Raw genomic sequence first — 26,041 nt, 5'->3', positions numbered from 1 at the left:
AAACCCCTAGATTCCGACTAAAAAAAACAGGAGGTAATAGCTTCCCTGTGCAAGCAGCCCAGTACTGGAATGCCCTACCAGTTGAACTAAGAAGGGACCAGCCCCACAACAGCTTCAGGCACCATACCCGCACCTGGCTTCGACGCAACGACCTCTGAAACCGGTGCCCCTGAGCATTGTGATCTGATGACACACGTACCCCTCCACTCTTACATGTAAAATGTACATAATGTATTTACTGTATATAATTTGTTACCCTTCCACCTTTACATGTATAGAATGTACATAATGTAATTACTGTATACAATTTATGTTACCAACAACCTGTAATATGCAACCTGTAACCAAGTTCTAAGCATTCTTGTTATTCTGTGCGCCCAGCTACCCAAGGGTTTTCTGGCGCCCTATAAATAAACAAACAAACAAGCAAACAAAATGATCTGGAGGACTCACAAGCTAAATCTATCGCCGAAGCACTAGATACCCTGGGCTTCGAACAATCGATTACGAACCACACGCACTCCGAAGGCTGCATCCTGGATTGGATAGCGGACCACAATTGCTTACCATCCATCATCTCTAACTCCCCTTGGCCATGGACAGACCACCATGTCATCCTCTTCTCCATCCCCACGCCAATGAAACAAAAACTTCTGACCACTCCCCTACCGCCCGCACTAGCTCGAAGCACACGCAAGTTAACCAAAGAGAATCTATTGCCATATATAGAAACCCCTGTCTTCAGACCTCCCTTCTCCAATGACCCTAGGGTTATAGCTGAGATCTATAACTCTACACTAAAACAGGCAGTCAACGCCATAGCCCCACTATCAGCAAGGAATGCGAAAACTGTCAGGCATGCTAATTCATGGTTCACCCCGGAGCTACTTGAACTCAGTAACCTGAAACGCACTGCCCTTTCCACTTGGCAAACAAACCACCAAGAGTCCATGGAACTATAATTTAACAAGATAGCTGCTCAATACAAAAAGTCAATCATCCTAGCCAAAGCCGCCTCTTTCAACACCAGGATTGGCAACTCAAAATCTGAACCCAAGGAGATCTTCGCCATTTTCAGGGAATTAGAAGCACCAGCCCCAACCATGCAGGTCGTCTCCAAAGACGAAGCTTGGTGTTCAAACATCCAAACTGCCATGCTCAATAAATCAGACCTAAACATAGCAGAATCCTAACCAACCAGGTTGCCCTGATCACACCCCACCACCTAGCCACATCCTCCCAGAACCCTTACACCCAGTACATGCCCCTCTTCTCCTTCAAGGATGTCACTGAACCCAAAGTGCTCACCCTCCTGAAATATCTCAAACCATCAAATTGCAAAGGCGACCACTGCCCAGCCAGAATCATCAAGCACTGTGCTGCCACCCTGGAGTCGTTCCTCACTGCCTTCATAAATACCTCCTTTGCCTTAGGACTTGTTCCCCCATGCCTTAAGGAAGCTTGGTATGGCCACTCCTAAAAAAAATCTTCACTTGACCAGTCCTCCCCCAACAACTACAGGCCCATAACAACAGTCCCCTTCCTTCTAAAAATTCTTGACAAAGCAGCTTTCACACGGGTCCAACACTTCCTTGAAACCAATTGCATCCTTGGTCTACAATAATCCGGCTTTCGACCGGGTCATGCACGGAATCGGCTTTTCTTGATTTAAAAAATCAATTGGAGGAGTTTAAGGACTCAGGCAAGCTAGCACTAGTCCTCCTCTTAGACTTATCAGCCGCATTCGACTTAGTGGACCTCAAAATTCTTTGTCATCGCCTCACCTCCTTAGCTCACTTCTCTCCAAAAGCTACGGCTTGCATCGTGTCATTCCTGGAAGGAAGAGCCATGAGAGTGTTCTCAGATCAGGACTGCGTGGCTCCCACCACCATCCATTGTGGAGTCCCGCAGGGATCCTGTATCTCTCCCACTCTCTATAACATTTTTTCCAGGCCCCTATTTGACATCTTGGACACCATCGGCATAGCTTACACCAACTATGCTGATGATACCCAAGCCCTCATCCCTCTCTCTGGTAACTACGAAACAGACGCCAAGGCTCTTAACTCAGTCTACTCTACCGTTCAGGCCTGGATGGCAGCTAATTGGCTTTGCCTCAATGGGGATAAAAGTGAAATCCTTCTGGTAGGGCCCCAGGAAACCCTCAGAAAACTCAATAGCCAATACACGACATTCACAATTGACAACATACAGATCCCTGTCTCATCCTCTGTCAATACCTTAGGAGTCTATCTAGACGCCACCCTCTCTATGTCACGTCAAGTCAGCACCATTGGTTCCGATAATCCAGTTATGGAGGAAGGATGTACGAAGGTGGGGTTTAGCAGAGTTAACGGTGCTGCAGAATATGGAGGTGGGGCAGGATAAGGGGGAGGTAACGGTCCATTGGTCCCAATTGCTGAATGATCTAGCAAAGGATAATGACCTGAGCCCACCGTGAAGTAGCATATGCGGGGGAGAAGACATTAATGAGTCACGAGGGAGGGGCGAGCTCGGAGATATGGGTGGAAGGTGGATCGGCCTTAATCTCATCGAACTGTGGACACTAAAGCTGGACTGCTGTGACCAATGGAGAAAGAAGGAATTAGGTGGGACTTGGGGAGGCGGGGAGGCAGGGAGGGGTTTGGGGGCTGGGGAGTGGGAAGTGGTTGTATTGTTGATTAAAGGGATGGTCTAGTAAACATTTTTATTTAAAAAATAGATAGGCCACATTAAAAAAAAAATACTAGCATCCTCCGTTTTAAAACTTCCTATGTAAAATTTTGAGCTATTCAAGCTCAAAATTCGAAAAAGCAAGCACAGGGGCGCAGCCATTTTGTGAAATGGAGGCCCTCCTGTGCTGGCTTTTGCGGCACTAATGAAGGAAAAGCCAGCCAGCTGTAGTAAACAAAGTCTACCGCTGGGTGGCTTTCCCTTCATTAGTGCCGGGACTCGGAGGACGCGGACCGGAGACCAGAGCAGGAAAGCTGCAGCTGAATCTCGGTAAGTGCTATTTATTTTTTTTACAAAAAATAAGCACTAGCTGCGTTTTTTTTTCTAAGTTTTCTGGGCTGAAGGAGCCCGGAAAACTTAGAAATAAAACCGCAGCTTTAAAAACGTTGTATTTATGTTTGCGGTCGCTTTTGAAGCGACCGCAAACATAAATACAACGTTATTGTGTTGGAAAACGCTGCGGTTTTTCTTTCCAAGTTTCTCAGGCTCCTCCGGCTAGGTCTCCTGAGACCCAAAGTGAAAGCCACAGCAGGCAGAAACACACACGGTTATGTTTACATGCCGCGTAGTGTTTCTACCTGCAGCTGATTTCCCAAATGGGAAATGCTAAATGCTGCGTTGTCTGCCTAAATCTGCTTTCCCACGGGGAGCCCGAGAGCCCTAAATGGGAAAGCAGATTCAGGCAGACACAACGCGGTTGTTTTCCGCAATGCCGCGTTGTGTCTGCTTGAATCTGCTTTTCCACGGGGAGCCCGAGAGCCCCAAATGGAAAAGCAGATTCAAGCAGACACAACGCGGCATTGCGGAAAACAACCGCGTTGTGTCTGCCTGAATCTGCTTTTCCATTTGGGGCTCTCGGGCTCCCCGTAGGGAGCCCGAGAGCCCCAAATGGTAAAGCAGATTCAGGCAGACACAACGCGGTTGTGTTGGAAAACGCTGCAGTTTTTCTTTCCGAGTTTCTCAGGCTCCTCCGAGCCGGAGGAGCCTGAGAAACTTGGAAAGAAAAACCGCAGCGTTTTCCAACAGAATAACGTTGTATTTATGTTTGCGGTCGCTTCAAAAGCGACCGCAAACATAAATACGTTTTTAAAGCTGCGGTTTTATTTCTAAGTTTTCCGGGCTCCTCCAGCCCGGAAAACTTAGAAAAAAAACCGCAGCTAGTGCTTATTTTTTGTAAAAAAAAATAAATAGCACTTACCGAGATTCAGCTGCAGCTTTCCTGCTCTGGTCTCCGGTCCGCGTCCTCCGAGTCCCGGCACTAATGAAGGGAAAGCCACCCAGCGGTAGACTTTGTTTACTACAGCTGGCTGGCTTTTCCTTCATTAGTGCCGCAAAAGCCAGCACAGGAGGGCCTCCATTTCACAAAATGGCTGCGCCCCTGTGCTTGCTTTTTCGAATTTTGAGCTTGAATAGCTCAAAATTTTACATAGGAAGTTTTAAAACGGAGGATGCTAGTATTTATTTTTTTATGTGGCGTATCTATTTTTAAAATTTTTACTAGACCATCCCTTTAAATTTCACTAATATGTGGGAGGGACTGATCCTTGGGGGTTGGGGAGGGTAAAGGGGCAGGTGTGGAATTGTTATAATAAAATGCCAATAATGAGTGTTTAAAAAAAAAAGTCAGCACCATTGCTTCCTCGGCAGCTTACTACACTAAGCTGATTAACGCAGCCAAACCATTCCTGTCTACCGTGAACTGTCTCTTGATTGCCAGAGCGATAATAGGCTCAAGATTGGACTACTGTAACGTCCTTTTCGCCAATACCTCAGCAAAAAACCTTCTGAAACTACAAATAATCCAAAATAACGCACTTTGAGCAGCCCTCAGCATTCCCAAAAGAGAACGCATCTCGGCAGCAAGACGGGAAGCCCACTGGCTTCCCATCAAAGAACGTGTATTATTCAAAACCCTTGCCATCACTCACAAGTGCATCACTCACACAGCCCCCCACCTCTCCAAGAAAGTAGTCCGAGCAGGCTCGTCCAGACCTATCAGCTCACTATACTCCCACCAAATCGTAATCCCCAGAGTCAAATGCGCTAAAGCAGGTGGTGCCAGCTTCCCCTTCATTGTTGCCAGGCAATGGAACTCGTTGTCACCCTCAGAGCTGAACCGTGCCACATTGCATTCCTCAGCGCCCTCAAAACCTGGCTGTTTGACTAACTTATGCACACACATTTCTGCATTACTTCATCGCTCCTGCTTATGTATGTATCCTTGTAAGTAGCAAATTATGTATACCTTTTTTCTGCTTATGTATGTACCGCTAACTAAGGAAATGTACTTATCTCTGTAACAGCGCTGCGATGCCTACGGGCTGTTGTGCGCTATGAAAATAAAAAATAATACAAATAAATGTGCAGTCCCCACATACACACCTTTGGATTGCCCCTTACCACGCTCTCTAATTACCTCTTCCCTTGGTACCCACTGCACTAATCATTTAGAGGTCATTTTGAATTGGATTAACAAAATTAATTTCTGGTAATCGGGAAGATTTTTAATCACGTACTATTATGTTTTCTTGCTACAATTGGAATAGAAGAATTTACAACATTGTCATTTTATGTGCTCTTCAAGGAGGGTCTTACAGCAGTGTATCAGCCACAGTTTACATCTCGGATGAAAAGGGGACAGAAAACAGCGATAAAGCGGGTCCCGGCACTACCCGAGATATTTATCCTCTACATAGATATGTTTCGCCTAACCTACCCTGGTCTCTTACCCGTCAGTGAAGAACAAGTTTAGGCTGAGGTTGGTAGGGCCAATACAGTGACAATGTCTACAATTGTGTGCCCTAATCGTTAGTCAGTGGCTCCTGGTGCCATCTTTTTCTTGCTTTGAGTTGTTGGGCACAGTGAGGCCAGAAGCCTGCAAGTGATGGTCTAGTGCACTTCACCCTGGTTGCTGAATAGTGCTTGTGCAATGTTCTTTGCCTCAGACACCTTCTCTTACCTCCCGTATGCTATGCCAAATTCAATTAGTGATTGGGTGTGTTAGGCACAGTCCACTTGTGCTCTTCTTTTGCTAACTCTTGTGGTCCGCAAAATGCTTGCTTGGATTTTGCAATACTGATTACTTTTTGCTGACAGAGAGACTACTACTGAAGACTCCATGAAGGCTGCAGTCATATTTTGATGTGCTGCCATGAGGAGCCCATGTGGCTATCTGGGTATGAGTTCTCCAAAAAGCACCTCATATTTTTCCTGTGGCAGATCTTTCACCCAGGAAGTGTGTTAGGTTGTAGACTGCTGGCTGTTGTATATTTTATTTTTGGCTGAACCACTATGTAGCCTTTTTATCACATTGAAGACACTTCCTCCCAGAACAGGAGCTTAGTGATTATCAATGTATTTTGAAGCCCTGCAAGCCAGCCATTTTTTGTGTGGTCCTAATTTGTGTAGTTTTAACATGAGGAACAGCAGTTTTGTCCCTTCTGCTCTTGTGAACTGCTCGTAGAGCTCACAAAGGCCTCTTTGTGTTATTGGAATATGGTTTAGAATGACTGAGGATGTATGGTTGCCTAAACGTTCATTATTGCAGGGGTGTTGATTGGAAGGTGTTGCAAACCCTCAGCTCCCCGTGTGTATAACTAGGGAGGCCCATAGCCATTCTAAAGTTCACTTACTGGAAACGTTTTGAAAGATGCTGGAGAGATGAGACGTCACTGAAGATCTCTGAGGTTGGCTGTGCTGCTTCCTTCTGACCCTAGTAGTGGTAATCCTCCATCTCAAATTCTAGAATAATGATAACCGGCTTCTGTTCTCCTTCTCTCCACGAGCTGAAGATTCCTGGACTCGTGATACTCACCTGACCTGAAATGGGAGCGAGTCCATGCTGGAATCTTGCTGTGTTGCTGCTGCTCAAATCTACCTGCTCCTTTGTAGGACATACTGGCTTTTAACTACAGCAGCTATTCCTCCTCGTGGGACCGTCTTACATCGTGTCCTGAAGCCCTTCATCTGCCTCAGTGCCACCTGTGATCCAAGTTCACGAGTAACCCTTGTTCGAGGGGATTAGGTCCTCCGACGTATTCCATATCTATGACAGTAATCACCACAGCTGTGCTGCTTCGGAAAATCTTTCAGCGTCTGCATCCTGTGTCGATACGCCGCCCTCGAGGACCTCCGCCGACGGCCGACGTCACTGGATGTTTTAAGTAGAACGCACAACGCCCCTAGCCTCAGTTCTGTTTTTTCCGTGAACGTGTTCGCTTCAGAGATCTCGGCGTGCCTCGACTCTTTGGAGTTCTTTCGCGGTTCTTCGAACCTGTTTAGTTTTGTGAAGTCTTTCTTTGTGAAGATGTCTACCTCGTCTTCCACACCGCGTCCGGGCTTTAAGAAGTGCGGGGACTGTGCGTCCAAGATGTCGGTTACGGACTCGCACGACGGCTGCCTCTGGTGCCTCAGAGAGGCCCATGACACGGATGACTGTGTGGAATGCCAGTCGCTCACGTCTAAAGCCTTGTGGGAGCGCAAGAAGAAGTTATCGGTAGGTAAGGTGCCTAAGCCACGGAAGTCGAGGTCTGCAGGGCTTTCGACGGACGATTCGAGAGGCGACTCTCCGCGTCGTCGTCGGAAGTCCAGTGGGTCTCGGTCCCGGAGTCGGTCCCGCCACTCCTCTGCCTCTTTGAGGCACTCCCGGAAGCGCCATGATCGGCCGCCTTCCCCGTCCGCTTCCGAGGACTCCGCCCGTCATCGGGTCGCTTACCCTTCCAAGCAGGCGACGCCGGAGGAATGGGCTTCCTTCGGGAAGAAAATGTTAGCGATTCTCGAATCACAGGGCACCGGTACGTCCGCGCCTCTGAGTGGGGTCAGTCGTGATCGGTCGAGAGACACCACTCGCACGCCTTCGGGCTCGGGTGGTCGGCACGATTCGTGGGAGAGGTCCCGCGCAGACAAGGGGAATCGTTCTCGTCATGCCCGGTCCAGGTCCTCGACGCGCTCGAGACCATGTGAACCTGTGATGTCTTCGAGGAAGACGTTGACGCTGGTGGCGCCGAGGTCGTCGACGGACTCTTTCGAGGCCCCGCATCCGAAGAAGTCGTCGGCGCCCAGGCTGTCGAAGGACACGCTCGGGGCTCCGGCCTCGAGGCCTGTGTCGGCGCCGCGTTTGGCGTCGACACCGATTCACTCGATGCCCTCGAAGCCTTTCGAGGCTGTGTCGACGGGGGTACCCCGAGGCTCGGTGGAACCCCCTAGAAAGGCTCTGGCCAAGGTCAAGCATGGTTTTGGTTCACATTCTATGCCTTCTTACCACCATCATGAGTTTATTTCAGAGGTGGATGAGGGCTCTGATGATGGCATGGTTCCTAATGCGGTGCCAGACGAGATTCTCTCAGGCCATAGCCAATTTGAGGACCTGAGGCAGTCCCTCCACGATGCTAGTGGGCTGGACACCTCTCCGGAGGTGGAGTTTTGTAGGCCTGAGCCTGGCACTCATGCCGACTCCTCGTACCGGCGCCTTATGTCGAGTGTCACCGAGTACTTGGGTTGGTCTGCTCCCTCGGGGGAGTTTCTTCAGGATGACCTTACGGATATCCTTGACCTTGGTCCACCAACTGACCCGGTACTGCCGTTTCATATGGCTCTACAGAGGAGGGTGGCAGCGGCTTGGACTGTTCCGGGGAGTCTCCCGGCAGTGGGCAAGTCTTTGCTGCGAAAATAACGCCCAGCCAGTAGCGACCCCTGCTACTTGTCCAAGCACCCGACTCCGGAGAGTTTGGTGGTGCAGGCGGCTACGGCCCCTGCAAAGCAGGCATCGTATCCTACCATCCCGCCTGATAGGGACGACAAGCGTTTTGACGGCTGGGCGAAGAAAGTGTTTTCTTCAGGGGGTATGGCGCTTCACGCGGCCAACTCCGTATTTGCCTTGTCACGTTTCACGCGCACTCTGTGGAACTGTGTTTCCTTAGCGGCTGAACATATTCCCGAAGGGGACGAACGGGATGGTTTCCTTGCCATGGTTCAGGATGGCAAGGATGCAATGTGTGAGGCCGTTCAGTCGGGTTTGGACATGGCAGATTGCGTCAGCCGGTCCATGGCGGCGAGCACCGTGATACGCAGGTTTGCGTGGTTGCGGAAGTCGGGGTTTGCTCCTGATGTGCATTCCCGGCTCCTCAACATGCCCTTTGACGGGGAACATCTTTTTGGCAGCAAGGCTGACGAGAGCCTTGAGAGGTTGCAGAGCTCAAAAGCTGCAGCGAAGTCGTTGGGCGCTGCAGTTCGACAACCTCTGCCTTTTCATCCTAGGGGACAGCAATGGAGGGGAGGTTCCTTTCGTTATTACTCATCCTTTGGTAAAGCGAGAGGAGCTGCCAGTCAAAGGGACCACCGCAGGAGTGCCAGAGGTGGAAAACAAGGTACTCGAGGTGCCAAGGCCGCTCGGGCAGTTGCCTCTTTGCCCTCAGGCAACGCCGCAGCCGCTTCAGCTCAGTCATGAGGCCATGTCCCATGGTTCGCCGGTTGGGGGAAGGCTGGCGCAGCATCTTGCAGAGTGGCGCGCCATTACTTCAGATGTGTGGGTTCTGGAGATCATAACCCACGGCTACTGTCTTCCTTTCCGGCAGAGGCCTCAGTACAATCCACTGGGGAATCTCTCTTTGAAGAGTCCGGATCTGCTCCTTGCGCAGGTAATTCAATCCCTGCTGGAGAAAGGCGCCATGGAACTGGTGCCTGTAGCGGAGAGGAACAAGGGATGGTATTCCCCTTATTTTTTGATTTCCAAGAAAGACGGGGGATTGAGACCCATCATTGACTTGCGCGGTTTGAAGAAACTCCTCAGGAAGGACAAGTTCAAGATGGTTACTCTCTCTCAAGTCCTTCAACTTCAGGACTGATTGGTGTCTCTCGACCTCAAGGACGCTTATTTTCATGTGGCGATACATCCAAAGCACAAGAAGTACCTGAGGTTCGCGGTTGGCGACTCGCACTTTCAGTTTCGGGTCCTGCCGTTCGGATTGACCTCCGCCCCGAGCGTCTTCACCAAGCTCATGGTAGTGGTGGCAGCGCACCTCAGGAAAGGGGGGATTCACGTCTACCCCTACCTGGATGATTGGTTGATCAGGGCGCGCTCTCCTGAGCAAGTCCTGGATCATCTGTCAGTCACCTGCCACTCCCTCCACAAGCTGGGCTTCTCCCTCAACTTAAAGAAGTCCCATTTGACACCGACTCAGAGGCTCCAGTACATCGGAGCAGTGTTCGACACGTCCCTGGGGCAGTGTTTTCCTCCCCAGGTGCGGGGCTCATCACATTCAGCAGATGGTGCACAAGTTTCGGCTTGCCCAGAGTCTCCCCGCGTTCGAGTTCTTGAGATTGCTCGGCCTCATGGCATCTTGCATTCTTCTGGTGCCAGAAGCCTGGTTGTGGATGAGATCTTTGCAATGGGCACTCAAGCTCCAGTGGTCTCAGTCCTCCGGCAGGATATCGGACCCTGTTCAGGTGCCGGCCTCGATCGCCCAGGACCTTCTGTGGTGGGCCGTCGAAGACAATCTGATGAAGGGGGCTCCATTTTGGCTACCCTGGCCGGAGGTGACGATTGTGACGGACGCATCCCTCACGGGATGGGGAGCTCATGCCAATGATTTGACAGTCAGCGGTTGTTGGTCTCCGTCGGAGTCCAGACTCCATATCAATCTGTTGGAGCTGAGGGCCGTCAGGCTAGCCCTGAAGGCTTTTCTGCCGACTGTGTGAGGGAAGAATGTCCTGATCCTGACGGACAACACGGTGGCCATGCACTACCTCAACAAAAAGGGGGGGACAGGGTCACTTCCTCTGTGCAGGGAGGCGATGCAGCTCTGGTTCTGGGCAATCCAGCAGGAGGTTTTGATCTTGGCAGTTCACCTGGCCGGGGCCGAATACGAGACGGCGGATGCTCTGAGCAGGCAGAGCGCGATCTCTCACGAGTGGGAGTTGGCTCAGGAGATTGTCCTGGAGATCTTCGCCCTATGGGGGACCCCTTAAGTGGATCTCTTCGCCTCCAGTGTCAACCGGAAGTGCGAGAGGTTCTGCTCGCGGGAATTTCCTCCAAAAGGAGCCTTAGGAGACGCGTTTGTGGTGCAGTGGTCATTCCCACTGCTGTACGCGTTTCCTCCAGTCCCTGTCATCCCACAAGTACTGCAGAGTTTCGGTTCCTGGAAGATCCTCATTGCTCCGGCGTGGGCCCGGAGCACGTGGTACCCGGACCTTCTCGACTTGTCCATCTGCCCTCCACGTCGTCTTCCCTACCGAGACAATCTGCTCTCACGGGATGGGGGGGGTCAGGTTCTCCATCCAGAGGTCAGATCCCTCAACCTCACGCTTGGTTTCTGAAAGGTTGAGGTATAAGGATTGGGACCTCCCTGAAGATGTGATGGAGGTGTTCCTCTCGGCCAGAAGGCCAGCAACAAAATCACTGTAACGTTGCTGTTGGCGTAAGTTCTGCGACTGGTGCAGGGTTAAGACTGTGGATCCTTTTGCATGTGACATTCCCATGGTTCTGTCTTTTTTGCTTTCTTTGGCCCACAGGGGCCTTCAAGTGGGTACCATTAAAGGTTACCTGGCGGCGCTGTCCATATTTAAGCGTTCGCCTGAAGAGTGTTCCTATTTTAAAATTCCTTTAATTTCTCAGTTTATGAAAGGGCTCCCTAATGTGTTCCCTCTGTCACCTTTCCAGGTGCCCGGTTGGGATTTGAACCTTGTTCTCAAGTTTCTAATGGGTGCTCCGTTTGAGCCTTTGCATTCATGCTCTTTGAGACTTTTAACTCTTAAAACTGTATTTTTGGTTGCGGTGAGTTACAGGCACTTTCAGTTAAGCCACTCTTCACTGTGTTTCATAAGGACAGGGTTGTCCTTAGAGTTCGTCCTTCCTTTCTTCCGAAGGTGGTGTCGGAATTTCATTTAGGCCAGAAGGTTGTTCTTCCGGCGTTTTATCCTCCTCCACATCCTGGTAAGGAAGAGGAGAGGCTCCATAGGCTTGATCCCAGGAGAGCGTTAAGTGTTTATATTTCACACATGTCCTGGGTCAGAGTGGACGATCAACTCTTCATTGTTTACGCTGGAAAGCGTTTGGGACAAGCTGTGACGAAACAGACTTTGTCTCGCTGGATTATTTTGGCTATCTCTGAGTGTTACTGCTTGGCGGGTAAGGACCCACCGGTCGGCTTACGGGCCCATTCTACCAGGGGTATGGCTGCCTCTACTGCCCTACAGAGGGGTGTTCCTATTCGTAACATTTGTGATGCAGCCACCTGCGCTTCAGTACATACTTTTGTAAGTCACTACTCCCTCGATTCCTTCCAGAGGCAGGATCTGGCCTTTGGCAAGGCGGTCCTTTACTCCGCAGTTTGATTGGGCATTCTGAATTTCTGTTTTCTAAATTCTTTTCCCAACTCCTTGCATTGGTACTGCTTTGAGAGTCTGTCATAGATATGGAATACGTCGGAGGACCCAATTCCCCCGAAGAACAAGTTACTCTCTTACCTGGTAACGTTCTTTCGATGGGATGGTCCGGCAACGTATTCCATATCGCTCCCTCCCTGCCTTCCCCGCTACAGAATTTCTTATGCGATTACAGCTTACGTTTCCGCAAGGCTTTGTGTGGTCAGACTGGCAGAAGACTGGTGCCACACGTTCTGGGAAAAAACTACAACTGAGGCTACGGGCGTCGTGCGTCCTACTTATAACATCCAGTGACGTCGGCTGTCGGAGGAGGTCCTCGAGGGCGGCGTATCGACGTCATCGACGCAGGACGCAGACGCTGAAAGATTTTCCGAAGCAGCACAGCTGTGGTGATTACTGTCATAGATATGGAATACGTCGTCGGACCATCCCATCGAAAGAACGTTACCAGGTAAGAGAGTAACTTGTTCTTCTTCCTCACTGCTGTCGTGCCTTCCAGTTCAAGGGTCACCTGAATGGGGTCATCCAATATCACTGACATATTTCTTCACACAGCCATTTCCAAGGGCTCTGCTTTCAGACCCTGCAACAGGAACTGGCACTGTGACAAAAACTAAATCCTGATGCCATATCTGACCTCTGCACGCAACAGTGGCAATGTGTGTGCTGCAAGGGTGCTGCCTCCCCCCCCCCCCGGTTTATGGTAACAAGGTGTAAGTTCAGATACAAATTCTAAACTTTAATGTTTCACCTAGTGCAGGACTGTGACAGTGCCATTGCGGACTATGGCTGCCTGGCTGCAGTGCTAACCGTGTATGGGTGCAATCCACATTATGGCCCTCATTCTGAGTTTGGAGGTAAGTACCGTCCATTACCGGCATGGTGCAAATAGCGTGTCCGAGCTGGCAATAGACCGCTAAAAGCGCACTATTACGAGTTTGCGGGCACAACCTTTGCGCCATGCCGGTAATGAACGTAGCGGCATGCCGCAAAAGGGCCCGAAAACCCCCCTACCGGCATGAACCGCACCGTAGCGAACACTACCGCCATAGAGCAACGCGGCATTAGCGGTGACTGTAAATAGCGGTCACCGTTATTTACAGTCACCGTTAAATTGCGGAACCGGAAATGGCGACATCGTACAGAAACTGGAAGGAGCACGGCGGCCATCTTTAAAAACACAATCCATTGCCATCCTCACCAGACAGGACCCCTGGCACACTGTTGACCTACCGTAAAGTTACCACTACTACCGAGGAATGCCCAAAGCACCAAAACAGGGAGCTGCCTGCCTCCGAAAGGAGTTGTTCAGCCCAGATGAGCTGCAAATGCTTGTGGATACCCTCCACGAGCATGCTGGGACTGTTTTCAGCAGCAACATGCGGAGGGACGCAGTGCAGAAAAAAAAAGAAATCTGGGCACTAGTATGCCAGAAGGTGAGCCCTGTGGGCAACACCCCCCGCACCATAAAGGATTACCGCAAAAGGTGGAACGACCTGTGGCTGAGGGTGCGGAGCATCCTCTCTGCAAACAGAAACCAGGCCTTGGAGACCGGAGGAAGCCCAAGTTCGCCAATAAAACTCATGCCGTGGGAGGAGACATGTGCAGCCATGATAGGGGCCAAATCCATTGAAGGGGTCGGAGAAATAGAGTGTGGTGTGACGTCATCCGCTAATGGAGGTGAGTGTCCAAAGTAAATACTACTAACGCAAATGTTATGAAAGTCACTGCTAAGGTCTGGCCAAGGAGTCACGGCATGGCCGGCCACACCCCCCCTCCTGTAAATCATGCCAAAGCAAGTGAGCCCCAAGCCAGTGCCAGGTGCAAGGCTGTAACGTATATTACACATACCACACAAAGTTGCCCATTCCATGAGGCACACAGGGTAGTTGATGTAAACAGTGTGCATGTTAGACAGCACAGTACCCGGCCAACATGAGTGACACCGACATATGCAGGCATTTACCACCCAAGTATTGAATGATATGCCGTTCTTTACCCAAATGCCAATTACCCACAATTGTCTGAATGTGCTATCGTAGCCATGTATGAATGCTGGCTCTCCAAACATCACTCATGCCGTCCCTCTCTTCCACCCCCACAGGCAGTGAGCATGACAGTGAGGAGCAGGAGAGCAACCGTCCCAGCACTTCCAGGGGCCAAGGCAGGGGCCGCCGTCTCCCAGCGAGAAAGGCAACACCTGGACGTACACCACCAGCTCCAGCAAGGCCCGTGGAGGGTGCACCACCCCCACCCCTCCCTGCATTTGCTGCAGGCACATGCCCAACGCCACGGTCTGAGGAGTCCAGTGTGGCTGGGAGGTGGCAGCCACAGCCCCCCTCGAAGTTGAGGACAGCCCCAATTCCATCTGGGGAGTGACTGAGGACGACACAGTGGAAGTCGTGCACATGCCTGAAGCCTACTCTAACCCCCAGGTATCCTTTAGTGACTCAGTTGAGACCCACACACTTAAGCAGTTTGGCCAAGGACCAACACAGGGACATGCCAGTCCTGTGCCCAGTTCCCTTGACGAAGCGCCGGCAGGACATGTCAGCCCGATCCCCAGAAGGGCCGCTGCTTCATCCGCCGATGCACAGCGAGCTGACCAGCTCACAGCCCTGATTACAGATTTTGTGCAGGATAATCGGCAGGCCAGGGAGGAGTGGCGTGATGAATCGAGGGCACTGGGCCAGGCAATAACGGAAAGCACCAACCGGCTCTGCGAGGTGCTCGGCCGCATAGCCGATGCTCTGGAGGCTGCTCATCCTGGCCAACAGCCTCAGCATGAGAACACCCCTTCAACGAGCAACTCCACCCAGACCAGTCCACTCTGTCGGTCGCTCCGTGGGCAGCGCCGCCGGGACATGCCTCCCCTGGCTCCGGGAGCGCAGAGTGACTTTACTGCTAGCCACATGTGGGCTACGTGGACCCTATGGGACTAGTGTTGGGGAGTTGTAGGGGGAGGCGGGTGGGGTGTGTAGGGGAGTTGGGGGGGAGGGGCAGTGGGAGGGGTGGATGTGTGTAGGGGAGTTGGGGTGGAGGGGGGTGAGGGTGGTGGAGGATTTGTTTTTCACTTAGATATTTTCACTTTTAATACACTGGTTGTGTTGCAAAGAAAAACCAGAGTGGACATTCATCATTGCGCATGTGTCATTTAATATTTCACAGTGCATAGTGTACATGTATCCCCACACCCAGTGCCCTATGTCCTCACATTATGATACCCTCTGCTTACTTGTGTGTCAGAAATATTGTCCAATCAATGACTGGCGCACGGCACGTCTCTCTTGTGCATCGGCACCCTGATGATGTCCTGCCACATCTTCCTCCTCCCTTTCATCATCATCATCATCAGGTGGTAGCAGTTCCATGTCAGGGGGCAGGGGCACGTTCCGACGGATGCATATATTGTGCTGCATTACACATGCCATGGTGATCTTGGACACCTTCTCATGGCTGTAGAGGAGTGCCCCACCCGACCGGCTGAGGCAGCGAAATTGTGCCTTCAACAGGCCAAAGGTCTGCCCAATCACCACACGTGTACGGGTATGGGAACGATTGTCCACCTCGTGCCTGTTCTGTGGTTTTCGGTCAGGGGTCATGGGCCACGGCTTCAAGGGATAGCCACCATCACCTGCATGAGAGGGGAATGAAGGTAAGTGTTCATACATTCTTGTTGGACAACTGTACTAGTCTCACATGGCAGCAGGTAATTTCTGCCCACACGCACATGTCCCTGGATGCATTGACCCCATTTCTGGCCACGCTATGTGTCCTGTGCAATGGACTGATGGAGTGGGTTGCATCTTCGAGATGGGTCAGTGTGTGCACTGACATCTTGTTGCACGTGCATCGTATATGCATGCAGCAGTGTTGGAGTAAAATCATTCATGTGTTGTGTCCTGTTAGATTTGGTAGTAGGGAGTGTTGGCTGTAGTCAGTACCATATTCGTCATTCTGCACTGATCAGTTCCATGGTGACTTGCAGCACTCCTATGGGTGTGCCGAACCAGGGACACACTGTGGTATCCCTGGTTGGCTCAATTCAATGCACTCCCAGGGATGACTGTCCTGTGTGGTTATATGCTGGAGACAGCAACATAGTGCATATGCAGTGCATAGTGCAGGATGGCCTTACGGTGTGTGAGGGCCGCTGATGAGTGGTGCATGTGTTGTGGGGTGTGGGCTGGTTACCCGTTAGTCATGTAGTGATAGGTTTCGGACTTACTTCATCACTATGGAATTTGGTTGTCATGTGCTGTTTCAGTTGCTTTGGGGCACAGTGTTCGGTGATGTGCACATCGTGCACTGACGTCAACATTACCACCCAGGTGGAGTATGCACCCCCCCTTCCCACCCAGGTGGAGTATGCATCCCCCCTTCCCACCCAGGTGGAGTATGCACCCCCCCTTCCCACCCAGGTGGAGTATGCATTCCCACTTTCCCACCCAGGTGGAGTATGCATCTCCCCCATTCCCACCCAGGTGGAGTATGCAGCCACCCACTTCACAACCATGATGCACTGCCATGGCCCAGTCTGGCAACTCACCAAGCAGCCAGGCACGTCGTCCAGCATGTCGCTCCATGAAGCGTGGTAGCGTGGAGTTCCGCAGGACCAAAGAGTCATGAGTTGATCCTGGATATCGGGCACAGCAATGTGTGATGATCTTGCTGGCGTTGCATACCATCTGTACATTGATGGAGTGGTATTGCTTGCGGTTGCGATACACCACCTCCATGGCATGCGGGACCACCAACTCCACGTGGGTGCAGTCGAGGGCACCTACACAATTTGGCATGCCTGCCAGTGCATGGAAGGCAACATTTGTATCGAATATCTCCTGGGGAGTCCGTGGTAGGGATATGTAGTCCCTTGTGTGCTTGAGGAGGGCATCCAGCACTTGGTTCAGTATCCGGGAAAATAAGGGTTGTGATATGCCATGCATGTGCCCCACTGTGTGCTGGTAGGTGCCTGTGGAGTTGGTAAATTGGTGCATTACGTGCTGGCCACACATGTATGTGGGGGTTTGTCCGGTGGCGTTTTTTGTGGAATTTCACTTGGTTCAATAAAGGAAAGGAGGGAGAGGTGTTGTAATGTGTATCTTGGGTGAAGTGATGACATCACTGTACATGGAATGTGGTGAGGTCAGAGTGAGTGAAGTGTTGGGATGTTTTGCTCTGAAGCTGGGGTTCTATGTTTTACAGTTGAGAGATATGCTGTCTTGAGGGGACATGCCAATGTTGTTCCTGGCAACTATACTACAATAAACCTACTTGTAACTTACCTGCTTGTCCGGGTGTTGCTTCAGGTACCTAGTTACTACAGTGACCACGGCCCTTATGTATCTTCAGGGTCTGGGCCTCCCCTCCCAATCGCCCCAGCCTCGGCCTACCACACACACCGTCCTTGGCACCCACTGGCTGTCGCCCCGTAGGCTTGCACTATCTAACCAATTCGGCTCCAGGCCGCATAGCACTTACCATACTATGCACTTCATCTGCTGCTCACCCACGAGCACGGACATTCCAGCACTTACCCCCACTCCCACTTCCCCTCTTCTCGCTGCACTTGCTCATTCGGAATGCTCACAAGGCATAGTAGGTTCGCCTTTATCTTCATTGCATACATTTTTTTTCAATCCGATGTTCCCTCCCTGTTGCGCTCTGTGGGCGCTTTGAAACAACATTACCCTACTGTATAAGCGCCTAGCAAATGCACAATAAATAAATACATCCCTAATCCAGTTTCTTCCCCATCCTACTTCTCTTCTATCCCAGATCCTGGCCCCCACTTCTTCCTTGAATGCCTGACCTTATTCACTTTCTATGCTTTTTCCCTTTTATTCCCCATTATGTTACTTCCCCACTTTTCTGTTTTTGTCTCTTTGTTCATTACATATAAATTTCAGGTCCCTTTGTATCCCAGGTTTTCTTAATTATTCAAACCTACTTCCTTTAATCCATTGGCTTGTCACTTCCTCATTACACCTGTTCCATTCCCTATTTCATCTGCATTTTTCTCCCTCCTATATTTTATCCCTGCTTTTTACTTCCTCAGTCCTCTTGAATGTATTTAAAGTGTTTTACACTTCCACTGTTGCTATTTCAATTCTTTCAAACCCCCACTGTTGCCTTTTATTCTGAGATTCTTCACACCCCACTCGTAGCTTTCATCCTCTGGTCTTCTAACTTCCTGACTCCTTCTCCATTTTATCCCTGATCTCACTTTACCTCTCTTTGTCTCTTCAATAATTTAGTTCCTCAATCATCTCCCCTTTATTCCTTGCCTCTTATCCTTCCCCAAGGAAGTCAAGGTATCAAATAGTGAAGATAGAAGTGATCACAGTTCAAGGGTGTTTATTGAACTTTAATTGGGTTTGAATAACGCCTATCTAATTCTAAATCTAAAAATGGGAGCAAGCTACAACCATCAAATAATAACGCAGTCCTTTTAGAGTCTTGTTAATATAAAAGGGCCTATACTAATAAACCTATTGCCAAGTCTTCTAAATACAAATGGTGTGGGAAGCAATGTTATACAAAAGAAAATTATTCAAGAAATTATATGTCAGGATAGTTGAGCCGTTCGCTTCCCTTCCCCACGTTTTCAGCACGGAACAAGGTGGCACACTCTAGTTTAGCACATACTCTGGCTTTTCAAGTACAAGGATGCAGTTCAAAATCTCAGTATAAGGACCTTCTGTGCCAAAATCTCTTTGCCATTCAAAGTCTCTTATTTCAGAGGGCCTGATGCGGCAAACATTCAAAGTTCCTTTCTCTTCAGGCTTCTCCTATGCACAACTTCTCGGGTGATTCACTGTTCATCCCGGGCCCCCCTCCGCCGGGCTCAGACCAATTTGATCTCACTTTTCAAACTTTCTTCAATATATCAAAATCAAAGACTTTCGACTGTGCGCAGGATCTAGCTTGACCCATCGCAGGACCACTTGGATTTGCAATTCTTGGTTCTCTTCTTAATACTGTCTTTATTACATCACAATCGAAGACTTTCGACTGCGTGCAGGATTCTGCTTTACCCGTCGCAGGACCACTTTCAATTCTGCCACTTATTAGTTGGACACCTTACAGGGACTTTCGATTGAGCACCCAGGCGGTACTGGACCACTCTGTCAAAAAGTATTGTATCAAAGTCTCTTCAAGGTTCAAACACTCATCAGCAGTTCAACTTTACTTGCATCTTTTATCACATACGTTTTAACAATGTTCATTCCAGCGCTCGCCATACAATGTTGCTGCCTGCAACCTTGGCCTCAACGTAGACCTATCTTGTATCACCAGCTGTGTTAATTTCACTGATACTGCTTTGTTCTAGGAACCAAAGACGGTACCACAGTGGCTACTGCTTCTCCCCACCTTGATTAGTGACGCAGAAGGGCAGACTTTTGTCGGGTATTTCCGACAGACAATACCGGATTCTTCAGCCTGGTTTCCTGGTCTTATGCTTTCTATTCTCTAGGGTTCTTGAAAATAGCGGTTTCTTGTTGGAAAGGTAAAAATGAAATTCCCTCCTTGCGATCCCCTCTGGTTTTGCTGTCTGTCTTCTCTCGTTCAGCTGTTGTCTCAAAGCTGCTGTTTCCTCGTGTGCTTTGCCTCGCTGAGAGTGTGCTTTCGTACACCACCTTTTATCCGTTTGGGGAAGCTTAATGGAAGTCGTGTGAGTGATGGTCAGTACAGTAATTGCCTGACCTTGCCTGGCCATTGTATTGGCACACATCCGGTATACTGCTCAGGTTTTAGTCTGTTTTCTCCCAGAGCGGGGGCTGTCAGTGTGAAAGTGTTTGCGCTGGAAAGGGGGTGGGGAGTAGAGTTCCTACATATCATATCTGATAGGATGGGATAAAGGTGTTACAGAAAAGAGAGGCATACTGCGTCTCACCATCCAGCGTCCCACTCGCACTGACCGAGGACCCCTCACCCAGGTGATCCTCCCGTATTGGTCCACTCCCAGGGTCTGGATCCAAAGGCGATGGCTTTGCCCTGGCCAGCTGAGAGAGATCCACGGGGACTAGTGGATGAGACACCTTCTGGTTTCTCACACTTGCCAATCCTTCCTTTTTTCCCTCTGCGAGTCACATCCCACTCCATTACCCCTTTATGGAACTAATTAATACCCAAATGCCTGAAGCCTCAAAAGAAGGAGGCAGATCTAGCGCAAGAGTGGTTATTTCAGTGTCCCCATAAACGTATACATGGCTCTAGCCTTGCAATGCCATGTCCTCCCTACTATCACTGCAACAAATGTCAGTATATTTCTCAAGGATCAGTGTCTTTAATCTCTTTCCTGAGGGCTCTTGAAGGTAATAAGTTTCAAGTATCCTCCACCTAAGTAAAATACTTGAAGTTGACATTTAATGTTGCATTGTTATTATTTTGTTTTTTAGTTTCCGTAATCAATAATTTGGTTTCTAATATCAAACCGTACCATACTGCTTAATGGTCAGAGGTGTTACAAGCTCTGGCTTCTCTCTGAGACTAGTATCCCCCTTGATGAGCCTCATTGAAGTCTGCCACAAGTATGAAATCGGTTGCCATTACAAACACATCTCTGTGCTTAAAAATAAAATTGATATAATTAATATTACATTGGCAAAGGAGAGATAGCAATGGTAATGGGCAAAGTTCTAATAACTACGTATAGATGGTCCGCTCTTTAAACGGCTCGAACATATACTTGTTAGAATACTTTGAGATAAGTCTTCAAGTGATTTACTTGCAAGCACAGCAGAAGACGTGTGTATTCTCCTAAAAATATATAAATGGACAAAGAATACAGAAGCATTTTCTCACATCCTAAATGATTCACCCTTTTATCGAAGGGTTTCAACCCAAAATAATTGTGGATGCAGACTCTGTGTGTGCGCACATTTTTACTGAGGAACGCTTACACATCCGCTTATGCAGAGTGAAAACTGCTCACCAGGTTTCATTCGCATCATCCCGAAAGTGTCCTTCAGACTATTAAAGATGGTTAACCTTTTTGGGTGCCTTGTGATTCTGATGGTTTTGACAGGCCCCTTAGCTCTATATTTTCATGTATCAGTGTTTATACTTGCCCCATCAGTTAGATGCTCAACAATCACCTGCACATTTCACTCTGAAGTTCTGTAATGTAGTCGACATTTCAGTGTAATGAAGCTGTAGTGGTGGATCATTCCAAACACCCTAATCCGAGTGAGAAATATAGTGAAAAACAAACCTCACCATAATTAGCAGTAGAAAGGATACATTTCTAATAAAGATCTCCACACTACACAGAGCATTGACGACACATCTCTTTTTCCCAGGTCTAGCTTATTTCTCTTTAGATTCTTGACTCAAGCCTCCCTACCTCTTACATCCATCCTCCTGCTCAGACACATCAGACCAACCATCACCACTTCCTTTCATGTCAATTGCTAACCTTACATATGTTTTCCCATCAAAACACATTTTGTAAAAAGGGCTGTGTTGGAAGGTTGGAACTGATACTCTGCCTTCCTTGAGCCGACGACCTGCCGAATCCCGCTTCCCAGGCACAGCCATGTCACCCAGAATGTCAACTTTGTTTTCTTCCATGGAAGAGTGCCCTCAGAGCGCTGTAATGCAATGTATAGAGCTTAACAAAAGCTCTAAAACAGGGATTTACAACCTGTGTCTCTCCAGATGTTTTGCACTAAGACCACATGATCCCTCACTATTGACTTTCCTGGCTAGGGCTGATGCAAGCTGTAGTCCAAACATCTGCTGAGCTAAAGGTTGCAGAACCCTGCTCTAAAATAAATAATTGCACATCCATCTGCAGTTTTTATATCCAGGTTTTTCAAATGGACATCAATGCAAGCAATGAAATAAATCCTAAACTGGCTAGCTGTTGAATTGGTCCAAGGAAGTCAGTGAGGGCAACGTGATAGGTAGTTCTCATACCATTCTTCTGCACTCTTAGGTCCAGCTACTAGAAGGGGAGCAGTACTTGTCGAAGGAAGAGAAGGATATGATTGAAAATGTCTGCAAAGTTGAAAAGCACTATTCTGCGACTTCGATATCCGATGAAGACATGGTGACCGTTCAAAGGTGAGCCTAACTATCACCCTCTGTGAATTGCTAGGATTGCACAGCAGCTCTGTTACTGGGGAATCAAATCAGCCAGAAGTAGAAGCTCAGCAGAAGATTGTTACTTGAAAATATGCATAGTTGAAGACGAAAATAACTGGTTTAAATATGTATGCATTCATGTAAATAATATTTATAAAATATAAATAATGGATATTCTCAGTTTGGATGTTTATTTCCTACTTGGAAACAATACTGATGATCCTTAGGTCCCTAGCTATTCCAATATGTCCTTAACAATGTATTGGTCCTGGCAGCGGATGTTGTTGTCACTGTTCTGTGGCACCCGGTAGATAATCTTATATTTTCCATCCTTTCCCTTTTCTGATCGAGTCCTCGCATGTCAATACATACTGACTGCGATTGATCAGACAAGTAGAGTTTGCTTAGACCTTGAGCAGGATCTGTTTCCATTTTAGGTGCTGGCGGAAGGGATTTGATCTCTCAGACCCGGAGGCAGTACTGAAATCTTTTTTGCGGTGCAGTGGACAAGAGCGGAAGAGTGCCCAAGAGTGTAGCATTATCCTGCAATGGGCACAGCACTGGGATAACCTGATCCAGGAGGAAATTCTCCTCTCACGAAGATCAGAGGAAGGCAAGTATTGTGTTTTTAGGCTGCACTGTTGTGGGGTTAAGGTGTATAGGCCACAAGGAAAAATAGCGGACATTAGGAGGAAATGGCAAACAAGTGATTTATGTCACATGAGCAAAAGGCTTGAGGCATAGGTTGAGGGAGTATCGGGTATCTTTCTGTGGGCATTTATAGACAAGACCTAGGTCCTTGAAGGCATCACTTTACAGGGTCTGGTGGTGCTAAGTGCATTGTGTCCCTGGCATGAGGGTAGCTGCATTGGTTTGGTTTATTTCTGACACCAGACTATCGTGTACATTGGTTGAGAATATGTAAGCTCACAGGGCTTTCTGGGCAGCATTGGTGCAGAGCCTGTAATCAGGTTTAGCTATTAGACAACATTTGTTCAGCTCACAGATCATGAGGCAGTATGTTTGCATGGAACATGAGAGCAACTTTGGTTCAGGGCACATCAACTCAGTGTCATGTAGACTCCATTCCTTCACGGGATAGCGGCTCACCGGCCCATGAGAGCAGCATTGATTCAGGGCATGTCATCTCACGCAGCCTTGTGCGCAACTTTAGTTCAGATTAAACAAATGAAGGTTGATGAATGGAAGGTTATGGATTACTTCTAACCAATGGCAGTTGATCTGAGCAACCTTCCAGTTTTGCAGCTGTCACCCCGGTATACCCAGACGTGGGTCCTGAACCTGCTGTGCTTCTAGATCCAAGCTACACCTCACTGATGACACTAAACAATATCTGGGGTTGTTTGTCTTGTGCAGAAGGGATGTGACCTAGTAGTTAACGTAGGACTGCCTCTTTTGGAATAGTGCCAAACCTGATTTGCCTATGGTCTTCTCTCTTCTGTAAGTGTATGGAGGCTGAAAAACAGTGGTCTGGAAGGTTGCCCAAAGCATTGCCAGTGAAATGGATTAATACACAAGTTTCTGCCCTGCCATTTACCTTTTTCTTTTATAAATAACCACCCGAATGGAACGAGTATACCCAGACGTGACTCCCAAGCCTGATGCACCTAGAGATCCCAGCTACACCTCCTAATGACAGCCAATGAGGCCGAAACATATCTGGGGTTGCCTGTGGTCTGATCTTGTTCTGCTGATTCTGGATCTGATCTTTCTGATTCATTTGATTATTCCCTGATTTCGTTTTTTGTTTGTTTGTTATTGTTGGTGCTATTATGCCTCCGGGCCTGTGATTGCCGCCTTATAAATATAAATAAATAAAGGTGGCCTGGTAGGTCAGGGTGGACTGTCCATTAATCCAAACCTGACTTGCAAATGGTAGTTACGCGTCATAATCGCATGGCAGGCTGGAAAACCGTGGTCTGGGGATTTCCCAGAACATTGCCCGTGGTTTCGATTAATTTGAAAACCTTCCAGCCATCACCTCTGTTCAGCATCACTGCCTGACATGTCCGTTCACAAGATCATGAGGACAGAATATGTTCAGGGCATGTAAGCTCACAGGGTCATGAGGAGAGCATTGTTTAAAGGAATGCCAGTTTAAAGGGCCAGGTGGAGAGCATTGCTCCATGGCAATCCTTCTCACAGGGCCATGAAAACAGTGTTCTGTCTGGGAATGCCAGCTAATATGTAGGTGGATAGTGCAGGATGAGCATGGTCTCTGTATGAATACGGAATGTGCCGAATATGAGATTTGTGAGGGTTCATTAAGGACTTAGTAAAGAAGGAGCTCAGTATTGGATGTATCAAGGTTCACAGTATGGATAAAGTAAAGTATATGCTAGGACTTTTCATTCACTCAGTAAGTGCAGAGAACTGAAATGACTGTGGTCAGTAATCCCTTTGTTTCTCTTCCTCTTCATAGAGTTAGTGACCTGCTTGCCTGAGGTTCTTTGGATGCACCTTACTTCCCTCCATGATTGGCCTAAAGTCTTCGCATGGATTGCTGCATCAGTGCACAAGGGTAGCCTGGTAGCAGCAGAAGGGGGATCCTGGCCCCTCCTCACCATAGAGATAGTCGACCAAAACACACAGTGCAGCCACTACATGAGACATGAAATCCTGGATCAGCTGGCAAGGTAAGTGCTACATCAAACTGTGACAGATTCCTTCCCTGGAGGCATGTGATAGTGTGGCTGGAACGTTGGAAATGACTAACCAGCAGCCATGTGTATGATTGTGTTTTTTTTTGTTTTTGTTTTTTGCCAATTCCATTCTTTATTGATGCCCAAACTGCACGAGATTCACACAAATGTTGGTAGGAAAACGTAGGAAAGAAATAAAAAAAATCAGCATGTTCTCATCCGACCTGGATAAGTGTCTGGGGTATACACCACCCCCGGAAGTCGTAGGGGGTGTATGATTAAATACGTCATTGACTCTTTTATTGCAGGAATTGCCATGTATTCATCTCTGGATTTGCGTATCAAGCCTGTAGAATTCCATATGCTGCCATCAGATCATGTGGGCTAGAAAACTAAGTCAGATGTGCAATATGTCAGATCATAGTTGAAACATGCAGAAACCTGGACTATGCATTCAAAGTTATTGGCAGTTGTAGTGTAGGATAGACATAAAACCGATCATGAAGGATAATTCATGAGGTGTTAAGGAAGCAAATATTGGCCTTGAAGTGAGAATGATGGAAAAGCATCTGCAATGTTTGACCCTCCCGAACTTGGCATTCAATGGACATACCACCTTAAGTTGTTTTGGTCTCCTTCTAAGAAACTGGATCTAACTAAATGTAGCATAATTCATTAGGTAATTCCCTCCGAGGAAGACTATGGCAATCAAAACGTGTTGGGATATAAACAATCTAATTAATAAACAGCTAAAAACAGTTGTAAATGTGTTACACCGGTCAACACCTTTTTTTATGCTCTGGGTTTTTCTTTGTTTTTGCAGCTGGAGTGAGGGCACAGAACTTGAATTTTTTTTTATTTTTATTTTTCTGAGGCTTGCTGAATCTGCTTAGATCACATGATATGCATAGGCCGACATACAGTGGAAGCTGTGAAGTATTACAGTTGTTGTTTTCGAAACTCAAAAAGGGACGTCGACAGGGCGTGCCACTAATACTATCCCTAGTGTGACGTCCACTGTACCTATGGTCCTTCACGTGTTGAGGTCCGTCAGATAGTTTTTTTCCGCCATCGTGACAGACTCATATCGACAAGTTAATTTCAGCTAACGCCATTTGCTTATGAAAAATTAAGACTAGTTACTCTTTCTGTCTTTTTTTCCATACCGACTT

At 48.5% G+C, this 26,041-nt stretch overlaps 1 protein-coding gene across 1 annotated transcript in view; it reads left to right on the top strand.

The window, feature by feature from the left end:
* Positions 1-26,041, top strand: part of SPG11 (SPG11 vesicle trafficking associated, spatacsin) — a 1,688,331-nt gene that overhangs the window by 557,622 nt on the left and 1,104,668 nt on the right. The window contains exons 14-16 of the mRNA XM_069624201.1: positions 22,058-22,185; positions 22,644-22,819; positions 24,650-24,863. Coding sequence (XP_069480302.1) covers positions 22,058-22,185; positions 22,644-22,819; positions 24,650-24,863 — 518 coding nt within the window. The remainder of the gene's footprint in view (positions 1-22,057; positions 22,186-22,643; positions 22,820-24,649; positions 24,864-26,041) is intronic.

Source organism: Ambystoma mexicanum, chromosome 11 (genome assembly GCF_040938575.1).
Source record: "Ambystoma mexicanum isolate Mex_15411 chromosome 11, UKY_AmexF1_1, whole genome shotgun sequence".
Lineage (NCBI taxonomy): Eukaryota > Metazoa > Chordata > Amphibia > Caudata > Ambystomatidae > Ambystoma > Ambystoma mexicanum.
The sequence above is the reverse complement of the archived record's forward strand: the minus strand, read 5'-3'. Positions and strand labels throughout refer to the sequence as shown.